We start from the raw sequence: 13,242 nt of genomic DNA, 5'->3' as shown, positions 1-13,242 counted from the left end.
ACCTGCTTTACTGCAGTCCACCGTGAAGGTGTTCTTCTGGCCAATGAAGGCTTTGGAGAGTCCGGCCCCCCTGGAGACCACCTTACTGGCGTCAGACGAGAACTTTGGCAGAGTAGAGAAAGATCCGGCCACCGAGGATGATTTTGTCACCGTTTCCACCAGAACCGATGACGTTTCGTGTAGAGAGTGTCCGCCGGACAGACGTGCGCCTGGAAGAGGGGATTTCTTTTTATTGATTTGCTTCATGAAAGATGAGTTGCTGTTACATTTGGTCAAATGTCAAACAGTTCCACACATTTTCATAGTTTCATAAGCTTGTGTGGTTTCAAATCCACTCCATCATATTGCACAATAATCCTCATCTCATAGTCAGAATTTCATATTTCAACATAAGTGCTGGAAACCTTTTCAGCTTTTATTTATAGTTATTTCCCCATATTTATGTATTTGTCCCAGACTTCAGGGCCATTTTTTGTGTCCTGAGCACCACACCAGTGTCAGTGTCAGTCCTATATGTAAATAGTCTAAGGTAGTGTGTGATGTCTCACCGGAGACTTTGGCTTTGAAGGGACTGCCCACAATATGCTGCGGTCCTCCATATTTGATGGAGATGAGGTAGCTGCCGGGAGCCATGGGTGTGTATGTGACCTTGTATCCTTCTGGACATTCCTGACAATCCATCTTCACTTTCGATGGGCCGTCAATGGTAACCGACAGAGCTCCTGACCCAGCGTTACACGTGTTTACAATGAAATCCGAGGGTACACCTGTGAAGGATGAGATGTATTGAGTGAATGTACGTGCGTTTGTGTGTTAACACCCGTGATTGGCTGCTTGGTTGGTTGGTGTCATACCTGTAGTTCCCCCCTCCAGTCCGGGCCCAAAGGCAGTCACCATTCCTGGATCTCCCGCCTGGCCGGGTTCCCCAACACGGATCTTGAAGGGACTGCCTGGGATGTGACTCCCGTTAAAACGGACATCAATGGAGTGGACGCCGTTCTCCCGTGGAATAAACCGTATGGCGTGTTTATCTGCACAAACAGGCATGCGATGTTGAATAAGTTCAAATCCAATCTATATCCATATAACTCTAAACTAACATCAGTTCTAGTGTGTCTTTAAATATTACAGTCATCATAATTTGTAGGGTGTTGCATTCTATTAATGTTTGTTTTACTGTTTTACTGTATTTATTGTATTTCCTTGTATTGTATTATGTCTGCATTTCTCTATTTTACCTCAATTTTCAGTTTTTGTAGCGCTTTGGGTATGAGAAAAACACATTATAAATAAAATGCATTATTACTATTATTATTATTGTTGTATAATTAATCATACACAAAATAAAAAAAATAAAAATGGTTTAATAAAATAATATAACATATTTATATAACATAATAATAAATAAGACAAAACTTGAATAATAGACAAAACAACAAAATAATATAATGAAAATTAATGTTTAAAGTAATATATTATATAGTAATATATTAAGCAATGTATACATTCATTGCGATAATATAAATAATAATAATACAAATAATAACATAACATAAACAATATATAAATATAGCTGCAAGCAGCAATCACCGGGGCCAAGCGCAAGCAAGACGACAAGACATGCCAAAGTGGCTGGGAGTGTGAGACCAACTGCAGCAAGGAGCAATTGAAGACATTTAAAGATGAATTTTGGCAAAATGGTTGAAAAATCACATACAATAACTAAAAATATGATTATCACTTTCGACCAATAGGTGGCGCAGTTACGAAACTGATGTGATGTGGTCAGAGTGAAGTGACAATGACACTTACAAAGTTTGGTGTCAATATGTCAAGGCATTGCAGATATAAAGCCTGAATAGTCATTTTGGCATCATGCCTCAACTTTGCCACTGCGGTATACAAAAACGGTTTCGTCTAGCGACACGAAATCCATAACTTTTACTCGGCACGGTCTGGAGATGACACGATCCGATTTTGGTGAAAATCGGACATTCGGTCTAGGAGGAGTTCGAAAAAGTAGGTTTTAAAAGAAAATAAAGATGGCGGACAGGAAGTTTGGCTGACTATGGCAAAATTGGTATCTATGTTTTCAGCATAACCCAAGGAATCTATTGAGATCAGTGTCATTACTATAGGCAAATTTATTCAAAAGTTATTAGCATTTTTGGAAATTTCATTATAACTTTTGACCAAAAGGTGGCGCTGTCTCATAAATTTTTGAGTACCTTTAGGGCGTTGTACTGATGACCCATACTGAGTTTCGTAACGATACGTTCATGCGTTCATAAAATACAGCATTTTAGCACATAATTCAAAATGGCCGACAGCCAAAATGGCCGATATGGGAAAATTGGATATCAGTCGACTCAGCATGTTGGCCTGAATCTAACGAGACCAATTTGATGATTTTTGGGCAAACTGTTCAGAAGTTATAAGCAAAAATAGCCATTTTTCATATCTCCGGACCAGTAGGTGGCGCTGCGCCGAAACGCAGCATGTAGCCTTAAGTCATGCTTGTGATGACATGTGGCAAATTTGGTCTGAATCCAACAAAGCGTTGCGGAGATACAGCCTTACGTCTGTTTTCGCAAGCGCTACGTAAAATTTGTTTGTGGGTTTTTTCGAAAATTGCTAAGCGAATCAACTTGAATTCCATAACTTTTTGTCGGCATGGTCTGTAGATGATCTGATTCAATTTTCATGGAAATTGGAGCAACGGCCTAGGAGGAGTTCGAAAAAGTAGCTTTTTCGGAAAATTCAAAATGGCGGAAAACTTTTCATGGCGCAAAATGACGTCATTGGGTGCAATCGAATCGTCACGAGGTCAGGAATCAGAGGAAAAAAGAATTTTGTTTCTAGCCCTTGTGGTTCAAAAGTTATTAGAATAAACATGAGTGAAACTTTGGACAGTTGGTGGCGCTAGAGGGAATGACTTAGACACACCAAAATTGGTGTATTTAATGTTGGGACTGTCCTCTATCCGAATGTCAAACCATTACAACTTTCCCGCGATCGGTTCTATGGGCTGCCATAGACTCCCAGAGCGGAAGAAGAAGAAGAATTATTTTTGGTACGGGAACAGATACAATAGGTGCCCGCACCTTCAGTGCTTGGCCCCTAATAATAAGGGAACCTTTTTGCCATTTATAGTGCCACCTATGGTCTGATCTGCATGAAACTCGGCACGCTTGTTCACCATGTCATGACACATATGCTCAGCGATTTTCGTGATGTTCTGAGTTTTTGTTTAGGATTTAGAGGCTTTTGACTGTATTTTGCCCCGCCCATTTTCCAAATGACCCTGTTATAGCCAACCAAATGCAAAAATTCTACTTTTTTTCAAAAACTATTGATCGAGAGAGTCCAGAGAAATGTCCTAGACTGGTTTGGCTCCGGTCGGGCGAAAAACCAGGGACTAGTTCGCAAAAGTAGGTTTTGGACAAAATTCGACATAGCAGAAATTTTTTCTGGCCTAAATCAAAATCGGAGATGGCCATTTTGTCCGCCTTGAGCCAAGGATTCCAACGATTTGGGGCACTTGATCCTGGGACAAACGGTCTAAGAGCTATGATCAATTTTGAACTTTTGGTTGCTGTAGCGCCACCTATGGGCCATTCGGGGTCATACTCTGATAGGTTGTCCCCAAATTGAGGCCTACCATCTGGCCAGGTTTCACGTCTCTAGGCCTTACGGTTTGGCCTGCACGATGCGTTTTACGAATCCTTAATTACAATAGGGTTTCAGCATTTCATGCTTGAACCCCTAATAAGATTGAAGGCTTTTTGCCAGTTACAGCGCCACCTATGGTCCGATCTCCATGAAACTCTGCATGCTTCCTCACCATGTTCTGACACATATGCTCATCAATTTTGGTGAAGTTCTGAATTTTCATATGGGATTTATAGGCTTTTTAGTGTATTTTGCCACGCCCCTTTTCTAAATGACCCTGTTACAGCCACCCAAATGCAAAAGTTCAACTTTTTTTTCGATATTTATTGATCTAGAGAGTCCAGAGAAATGTCCTAGACTGGTTTGGTTCCGATCTGGTGAAAAACCTAGGACTAGTTTGCAAAAGTAGGTTTCGGACAAAATTCGACATAGCAGAAAATTTTTCTGGCCTAAATCGAAATTGGAGATAGCCATTTTGTCCGCCTTGAGCCAGGGATCACAGTGGTGTGAGACACTTGAGTCTAGGACAAACGGACTCTAGGAGTTATGGGCGATGTAGTACTTTTGCACTAAATCTGTAGCTGTAGCACAACGTAAAATTTGTTTGCGCGGTATTTGAGAACGGTTTGACGAATCAACACGAATTCCATAACTTTTTGTCGGTACAGTGTGGAGATGATACGATTCGATTTTGGTGAAAATCGGACAAACGGTCTAGGAGGAGTTCGACAAAGTAGGTTTTGACTGAAAATCAAGATGGCGGACAGGAAGTTCGGCCAAATATGGCAAACTTGGTATCTATGTTCTCAGCGTGACCCAGCGAATCTATTGAGACCAGTGGCATTTCAATAGGCAGATGTATTCAAAGGTTATTAGCCTTTTTGGAAATGTTGTTATAACTTTTGACCACAAGGTGGCGCTGTTTCGAAACTTCTCACGCTCCTTCAGGGCATCGTGCTGATGACCCATACCATGTTTCGTAACAATCCATTCATGCGTTCTTAAAATACAGCATTTTAGCACAAAATTCAAAATGGCCGACAGCCAAAATGGCCGACATGGTAAAATTGGATATCAGTCGACTCAGCATGTTGGCCTGAATCTAACGAGACCAATTTGATGATTTTTGGGCAAACTGTTCAGAAGTTATAAGCAAAAATAGCCATTTTTCATATCTCCGGACCAGTAGGTGGCGCTGCGCCGAAACGCAGCATGTAGGCTCAAGTCATGCTTGTGATGACATGTGGCAAATTTGGTCTGAATCCAACAAAGCGTTGCGGAGATACAGCCTTACGTCTGTTTTCGCAAGCGCTACGTAAAATTTGTTTGTGGGTTTTTTCGAAAATTGCTAAGCGAATCAACTTGAATTCCATAACTTTTTGTCGGCATGGTCTGTAGATGATCTGATTCAATTTTCATGGAAATTGGAGCAACGGCCTAGGAGGAGTTCGAAAAAGTAGCTTTTTCGGAAAATTCAAAATGGCGGAAAACTTTTCATGGCGCAAAATGACGTCATTGGGTGCAATCGAATCGTCACGAGGTCAGGAATCAGAGGAAAAAAGAATTTTGTTTCTAGCCCTTGTGGTTCAAAAGTTATTAGAATAAACATGAGTGAAACTTTGGACAGTTGGTGGCGCTAGAGGGAATGACTTAGACACACCAAAATTGGTGTATTTAATGTTGGGACTGTCCTCTATCCGAATGTCAAACCATTACAACTTTCCCGCGATCGGTTCTATGGGCTGCCATAGACTCCCAGAGCGGAAGAAGAAGAAGAATTATTTTTGGTACGGGAACAGATACAATAGGTGCCCGCACCTTCAGTGCTTGGCCCCTAAATAATCAAATAAAATAATATATTACATAATTAATAGATAAATATTTATATAGTATACATGTAAATAATACGAATAATAATAAAAAAGAAAAACATGAATAATATATAAAAATATAGCTGCAAGCAGCAATCACCGGGGCCAAGCGCAAGCAAGACGACAAGACATGCCAAAGTGGCTGGGAGTGTGAGACCCACTGCAGCAAGGAGCAATTAAAGACATTTGAAGATGAATTTGGGCAAAATGGTTGAAAAATCACATACAATAACTAAAAATATGATTATCACTTTCGACCAATAGGTGGCGCAGTTACGAAACTGATGTGATGTGGTCAGAGTGAAGTGACAATGACACATACAAAGTTTGGTGTCAATATGTCAAGGCATTGCAGATATAAAGCCTGAATAGTCATTTTGGCATCATGCCTCAACTTTGCCACTGCGGTATACGAAAACGGTTTCGTCTATCGACACGAAATCCATAACTTTTACTCGGCACGGTCTGGAGATGACACGATCCGATTTTGGTGAAAATCGGACGTTCGGTCTAGGAGGAGTTTGAAAAAGTAGGTTTTAAAAGAAAATAAAGATGGCGGACAGGAAGTTTGGCTGACTATGGCAAAATTGGTATCTATGTTTTCAGCATAACCCAAGGAATCTATTGAGATCAGTGTCATTACTATAGGCAAATTTATTCAAAAGTTATTAGCATTTTTGGAAATTTCATTATAACTTTTGACCAAAAGGTGGCGCTGTCTCATAATCTTTTGAGTACCTTTAGGGCTTTGTACTGATGACCCATACTGAGTTTCGTAACGATACGTTCATGCGTTCATAAAATACAGCATTTTAGCACATAATTCAAAATGGCCGACAGCCAAAATGGCCGATATGGAAAAATTGGATATCAGTCAACTCAACATGACGCCCTGAATCTATCGAGACCACTTTTGTGATTTTTGGACAAACCGTTCAGAAGTTATAAGCAAAAATAGCCTTTTTTCATATCTCCAGACCAGTAGGTGGCGCTGCGCCGAAACGCAGCATGTAGCCTCAGGTCATGCTTGTGATGACATGTAGGAAGTTTGGTTTGAATACGATTAAGCGATGCGGAGATACAGCCTTATGTCTGTTTTCGCAAGCGCTACGTAAAATTTGTTTGCGCGTTTATCGAAAACGGTTTGACGAATCAACTTGAATTCCATAACTTTTTGTCCCCACAGCCTGAAGATGATCTGGTGCAATTTTGGTGCAAATCGGACAAACCGTCTAGGACGAGTTCGCAAAAGAAGGTTTTTTGGACAATTCAAAATGGCGGCCATATTTTTATGACGGAAAATGACGTCATAGGGTCCAGTCGAATCGTCGTGAGCTCAGGAATCAGAGGAAAAAAGAATTTTGTTGATAGGCCTTACGGTTTAAAAGTTATTAGCATAATATAAGTGAAACTTTGGACAGGTGGTGGCGCTAGAGGGAATGAGTTAGAGACACCAAAATTGGTGCAATTACTGTTGGGAATGTCCTCTATCAGAATGTCATACCGGAACAACTTTCCCGCATACGCTTCTATGGGCTGCCATAGACGCCCAGTCGGAAGAAGCAGAATAATAATAATAAATATAGCTGCAAGCAGCAATCACCGGGGCCAAGCGCAAGCAAGACGACAAGACATGCCAAAGTGGCTGGGAGTGTGAGACCCACTGCAGCAAGGAGCAATTAAAGACATTTGAAGATGAATTTGGGCAAAATGGTTGAAAAATCACACACAATAACTAAAAATATGATTATCACTTTCGACCAATAGGTGGCGCAGTTACGAAACTGATGTGATGTGGTCAGAGTGAAGTGACAATGACACATACAAAGTTTGGTGTCAATATGTCAAGGCATTGCAGATATAAAGCCTGAATAGTCATTTTGGCATCATGCCTCAACTTTGCCACTGCGGTATACGAAAACGGTTTTGTCTATCGACACGAAATCCATAACTTTTACTCGGCACGGTCTGGAGATGACACGATCCAATTTTGGTGAAAATCGGACGTTCGGTCTAGGAGGAGTTTGAAAAAGTAGGTTTTAAAAGAAAATAAAGATGGCGGACAGGAAGTTTGGCTGACTATGGCAAAATTGGTATCTATGTTTTCAGCATAACCCAAGGAATCTATTGAGATCAGTGTCATTACTATAGGCAAATTTATTCAAAAGTTATTAGCATTTTTGGAAATTTCATTATAACTTTTGACCAAAAGGTGGCGCTGTCTCATAAATTTTTGAGTACTTTTAGGGCGTTGTACTGATGACCCATACTGAGTTTCGTAACGATACGTTCATGCGTTCATAAAATACAGCATTTTAGCACATAATTCAAAATGGCCGACAGCCAAAATGGCCGATATGGACAAATTGGATATCAGTCAACTCAAAATGACGCCCTGAATCTATCGAGACCACTTTTATGATTTTTGGACAAACCGTTCAGAAGTTATAAGCAAAAATATAAATTCTTCATATCTCCGGACCAGTAGGTGGCGCTGCGCCGAAACGCAGCATGTAGCCTCAGGTCATGCTTGTGATGACATGTACCAAATTTGGTCTGAATCCGATAAAGCGTTGTGGAGATACGGCCTTACGTCTGTTTTTGCAAGCGCTACGTAAAATTTATTTGCGCGGTATTCGAGAACGGTAATTCGAATCAACTTGAATTCCATAACTTTTTGTCGGCATGGTCTGTAGATGATCTGATTCAATTTTCATGGAAATTGGAGCAACGGCCTAGGAGGAGTTCGAAAAAGTAGCTTTTTCGGAAAATTCAAAATGGCGGAAAACTTTTCATGGCGCAAAATGACGTCATTGGGTGCAATCGAATCGTCACGAGGTCAGAAATCAGAGGAAAAAAGAATTTTGTTTCTAGCCCTTGTGGTTCAAAAGTTATTAGAATAAACATGAGTGAAACTTTGGACAGTTGGTGGCGCTAGAGGGAATGACTTAGACACACCAAAATTGGTGTATTTAATGTTGGGACTGTCCTCTATCCGAATGTCAAACCATTACAACTTTCCCGCGATCGGTTCTATGGGCTGCCATAGACTCCCAGAGCGGAAGAAGAAGAAGAATTATTTTTGGTACGGGAACAGATACAATAGGTGCCCGCACCTTCAGTGCTTGGCCCCTAATAATAATAATAAGAACCGGAACGAAAACAATAGGTGCCTCCGCACTTTCAGTGCTTGGCCCCTAATGACAAAATAATATAAAATAATGGGTTTTGAAATGAATATATTAAACAATGTAAACAAATATTTAGATAATATAAATAATAATAATATATAACAAAAAATTATACAAAAATAACAAAATAATATAATACAAATAGTTTGATAACATAATATATCACAGAATTAATACAGAATTATTTATATACTATAAATGTAAACAATAATCATCATAATAATATATATAGCAAAATAATATATAAATAATAATATACAAAGTCATTAAATAACATATTTAACTAATACAATATTATATTAAATTATATATTTAAATTATGTATATTATATATAAAAAATACTATACATTATATATAATATTTAAAAAATACTTTACTATATTAATAATAATACAATTCTTTAATAAAAATGGTTTAATAAAATAATAACTAATAATAATATACACAATCATATAACTAATTCTAGATCAAATAATTCCCTTGTCTTTTTTGCTCACCATTGTCTAGCTCAGTGATGTAACACTCCTCCACTGCTCCAGACGGTGTGTGCACCTTGGCATCAATCGCTCCTCTCGCTCCGTTCAGCTGCACGGCAAACGAGGCCTCCTGGTTCACCTTCAGACCCATCTCCTGCTGAGAGAGCCAGGCAGACGTAGCATTTCATCTAATCTTCAGCGTTCTAAAGCTTAGCGTGTAAAGATGCGTCTTCCTCAGCGAGAATATTCACAACGGCCAAAATAAAACTACTTTGCCATGCTCTTTTGTCTTTCCTGAGCAACTCCCTTCGTGAAGGGAACTGCAAAAACACTTGTCTCGTCTCATGATAAGCTGTTCTGTGCTCTCCATCAAGTGCTCTCACAGTCTCTCAAAGAGTGTGTTGATAAATAAGCTGCCATCCGCTCTCAAGAGTCCCTGAATCTCACCTGTCCCGCTGCTACAGAGAATAACGAGGCCTCTCTGCGCGAGTGTGTTTGATCTGGAGTCACTCACCTGCAGGCTGGTGATGGTAAGTAGGCGGGCGTCATCTGATAGTGATGCAATGGGAACGATGAAAGGGCTGTCTGGGATATGTTCATCGTTAAATTTGATTGACACCTCGTAGTCACCTGAAATTAAATAAATGAATTAATGAAATGTGAGAATGAGAGATTAAAACTGAGAGCCATTGTAAAACACATCTGTGTAATTGAAAATTAGCATTAGCACTTACCAGGCTCCTGTACTACGTAGGCCACCCCACAGGAACCGTCCTTCCTGTCCTCAAAGGAAATCTCTGCTTTGCTGGGCCCCTCAACAGCTATTGACAAACCACCAGCACCCGCCTCACGAGTCCAGATACTGAACTCAGCTGAAAATCACACATTAAAAAAAAGTTAAAAAAAATTCTGCTAATGGCAACAAAAACAAAAAAAAACTGGTAGACCTCAGTGGTCTAAAGTAATGTTCGCACTATCCCAGATAAACAGTGCATGACTTCCTGTCAGTGTTATTTTAGGATTACTTATAGTATATGCATATATAAATTATAGTATTTATTAATATTTTGAATAAGGTTTTGTTTATATATATATATATATATATATATATATATATTTATCCATTTTAATTTTAGCTTCAGTTTTAGCAATTTCTTTTATTTATTTTTATTTCAGTTAGTTTCCAAGGTAACATCTCTAATTAGATTTTTTTTTTTTTGTACGTGTTTAATCAAATACTATATTTAAATAACCCTAACCTAACCCTACATTTTATTTTATTTCAGAGTAACTTAAATTAACAGATTTTTTAAAACAGTTTTTAATTAACAATATCAATACTAATACTGCTTCCTGTCTCTTACCTGGAACTCCAGCCACACCCCTGTCCAGTCCAGTACCACCGGCCCGGACCTTGTGGGCCCCTCCCTCTCCAAGGGGCCCCACGGTGAACTGGAAAGGGCTTCCGGGGACATGCTGGCCCCTGTATTTGACATTGACGGTGTGGGGGCCCATCTCCTGAGGCACAAAGCGCACGCTATAGGCGCTGTCCTCTCCTTCTACGATCTCAGCGTCATCCGTGTTACCGCTGGGACTCGTCACCTGTGCGGTCATCTCCTGTGTGCCTGATTCACCTGAGAGAGAAAGAGGGACGGCGTTGAGTGTATGAGAAAGAGAGGGAGAGAAGGGAAAAGAGACAGGCATACGTATAAACCGTTCCACATAAAATTTCAGGCATTTCTTCTATAAAAGAAGATGTTTTGGCGGAGCTGGCCAGAGCTGACGGCTGCTCAGATTTTCCAGCTCGGTTCTCCTGTCATAAATGTCTGCAGTGGAAAGAGTGCGTTCACTCCCGCTCAAAAACCCCATAAACACACACATACCATGACTTCATCACACACACATACACAATAACACAAAATGAAACTTGTAAGAGCTGCAAAACTTAAAGGGATAGTTCACTCAAAAACGAAAATTCTGTTATCAATTACTCTCCCTGAAATCTCTCAGATTTGGAACATTTCAGGCGAGTAAAAAGGAAAAGGAAAAAAAACAGCAATCAACGCACACAAACACACACACACACACACGCACACACCCTCTGATTGTCGGCCCTGGCCGCTGCTGAAGGTTCCCAGCTTCTCCCTGCCCAGAAATCCACCGAATACGTTCCTGAAGGGGTCGCCCCCCACCTGGGTGCTCTCTTCCACCCGCACTTCTCTCTTGGTCTCGCCTGCATGGGTCTTGCTGATCTCTGTGCGTTCTGTGCGTGTGTAGGTGTGGCTGCTGCGGGTGAAGGTACGGGTGAGTCGCTCTTGAGCCGTCACCATCTGAAACCAGTTCCCTACAGACGAGGAACCCGGAACACAGAGGAAAAAGGAAAGAGGAGAAGGAAGAAGGAGGGAAGCAATGAAAAAGAGAAACAGGAAATGCAAGCTTCCGAGTAGAATGGAAACAAATTGCGTATTCTTTTTTTTTTTTTTTATCAACACAACTTTAATTAAAATTTTATACAGTTTCAAACGGAACCACTCTGATTCGAGAGATAGGAAGTGACATGACAGTGGGAGTCAGTGAGAAACAGTTGAGAAAGGAGACAAACCCTGTGTCCGAATATGCCTACTTCCCAACTACAGTACATAGTAAGCTTAAAACAGAATTTAGGTGTGAGACAAGTTGTATGTCCGAATTCTTATGACAGTAACCGAAAAGTCCCCGCAAGACCTACTACCACCCGATTCTGAAGTGCATCTGATGAACACTTTACTATCCCATAAGGCCACAGTAAAAGAGATGTGCATGGCAGTGAAGCAGCGGCAACTGACGCTGGTAGATCACATGACAGTGACAACATGGTGGATGTAGTATGTCCAAATTTCATTCTTACTACCCATATTCATACTATACAAAACATAAGTTTAACAGTCGTGAACTCATAATCAAATCAAATGTAGTACCTACTAGTCATTATGCAATTTCAGAAAGACTTGACTCGAGACTTGACAACCCTCCCTAGCGTCTCATTCCTTTGCTGCTCACCTGGAATCTTGAGGTTGAGGTCGCAAGTGCTGCCCACCGTGGCGATAGAGGGCGCCTGCCTCTTTCTGGTAATACTCTCCTTCATTCGTCCCTCACCCAGAACCTTCACTGTAAATGGACTTCCTGTGGAAGAGGTGAAGAGTTTGAGAGCCGCCCACCTCAGAAAGCACTAATGTTTGAGATATGTGCAGTACCTGGCACGTGTTGGTCTGCGAATTTGATATTGATGATGTATGTTCCGGGTTCGGTTGGGCAGTAGGTCACTTTGCATGTTCCGTCTTCCACATCCGAACAATTAATGTCAACTTTGCTTGGCCCCTCGATAGACAGACCCAGACCTCCATAACCTAATGTACAGACCAAGTGGGATTTATGCATGATTCAATACAGTGCGCAAAAGTAGCTCAACTTTTCAGTGAATCTAAAGACTATCCATTCGAAAGTGCGCATACACTAAGCATAATGAACACCACATGTCCTAGAATACCATTTACCTGCACTTCTGGTGTCCACGATAAACTCAGCCACTTCGAAGGTGTGTCCTTCAATCAGACCTTTTCCAAACACCTTCACTTTACTGGCATCTCCGATCTCAGACTGGCCCACCATGATCTTGAATGGGCTGTTGGTCACGTGTTTTCCATTCTTCTTTACGCTGACCACATGCTCTCCCACCTCCTTAGGAGTGAAGGATATTCCTGAGGGAAAAGAGCAACGGGACAGGTCTTTGTTCAGGTTTAATCAGAGTTTTTTTTTATGGTAGCACTATCATATCTAACAAAAGTGATAGGCCTCAGGTTTTGGCTTTACATCAAAAGCCTTTTCTGAGCTTATAGTTGATTCTCTTTGAAATCACAGGAAGGAGCACTCAGTCTCAAATAATGTTTTCTGAGACAAATTCTAAGGCATCATCACAAGATAAGAAAGTTTCAGTGTTTCAGAGGACTCATACTTTCTTGTTTTGGGAAACCCAAAAAAATTTGTGTTATAAT

At 40.6% G+C, this 13,242-nt stretch overlaps 1 protein-coding gene across 15 annotated transcripts in view; it reads right to left on the bottom strand.

Moving 5' to 3' along the window:
- Positions 1-13,242, bottom strand: part of flncb (filamin C, gamma b (actin binding protein 280)) — a 56,021-nt gene that overhangs the window by 1,118 nt on the left and 41,661 nt on the right. For 5 of the 15 annotated variants that reach the window (XM_079624469.1, XM_079624479.1, XM_079624477.1 and 2 more), the window contains 11 exons: positions 12,745-12,948; positions 12,445-12,597; positions 12,251-12,373; positions 11,310-11,555; positions 10,576-10,845; positions 9,946-10,083; positions 9,726-9,841; positions 9,233-9,368; positions 855-1,031; positions 549-767; positions 3-209 (listed from right to left, as the gene is read on the bottom strand). In XM_079624469.1, the coding sequence (XP_079480595.1) occupies positions 3-209; positions 549-767; positions 855-1,031; positions 9,233-9,368; positions 9,726-9,841; positions 9,946-10,083; positions 10,576-10,845; positions 11,310-11,555; positions 12,251-12,373; positions 12,445-12,597; positions 12,745-12,948 (1,989 nt within the window). The remainder of the gene's footprint in view (positions 1-2; positions 210-548; positions 768-854; positions 1,032-9,232; positions 9,369-9,725; positions 9,842-9,945; positions 10,084-10,575; positions 10,846-11,309; positions 11,556-12,250; positions 12,374-12,444; positions 12,598-12,744; positions 12,949-13,242) is intronic. The other 10 variants (XM_079624476.1, XM_079624481.1, XM_079624470.1 and 7 more) reach the window with 3 other exon arrangements.

Source organism: Phoxinus phoxinus, assembly GCF_949152265.1.
Source record: "Phoxinus phoxinus genome assembly, chromosome: 9".
NCBI classification, from domain to species: domain Eukaryota; kingdom Metazoa; phylum Chordata; class Actinopteri; order Cypriniformes; family Leuciscidae; genus Phoxinus; species Phoxinus phoxinus.
This window is presented reverse-complemented; position numbering and strand designations above follow the sequence as displayed.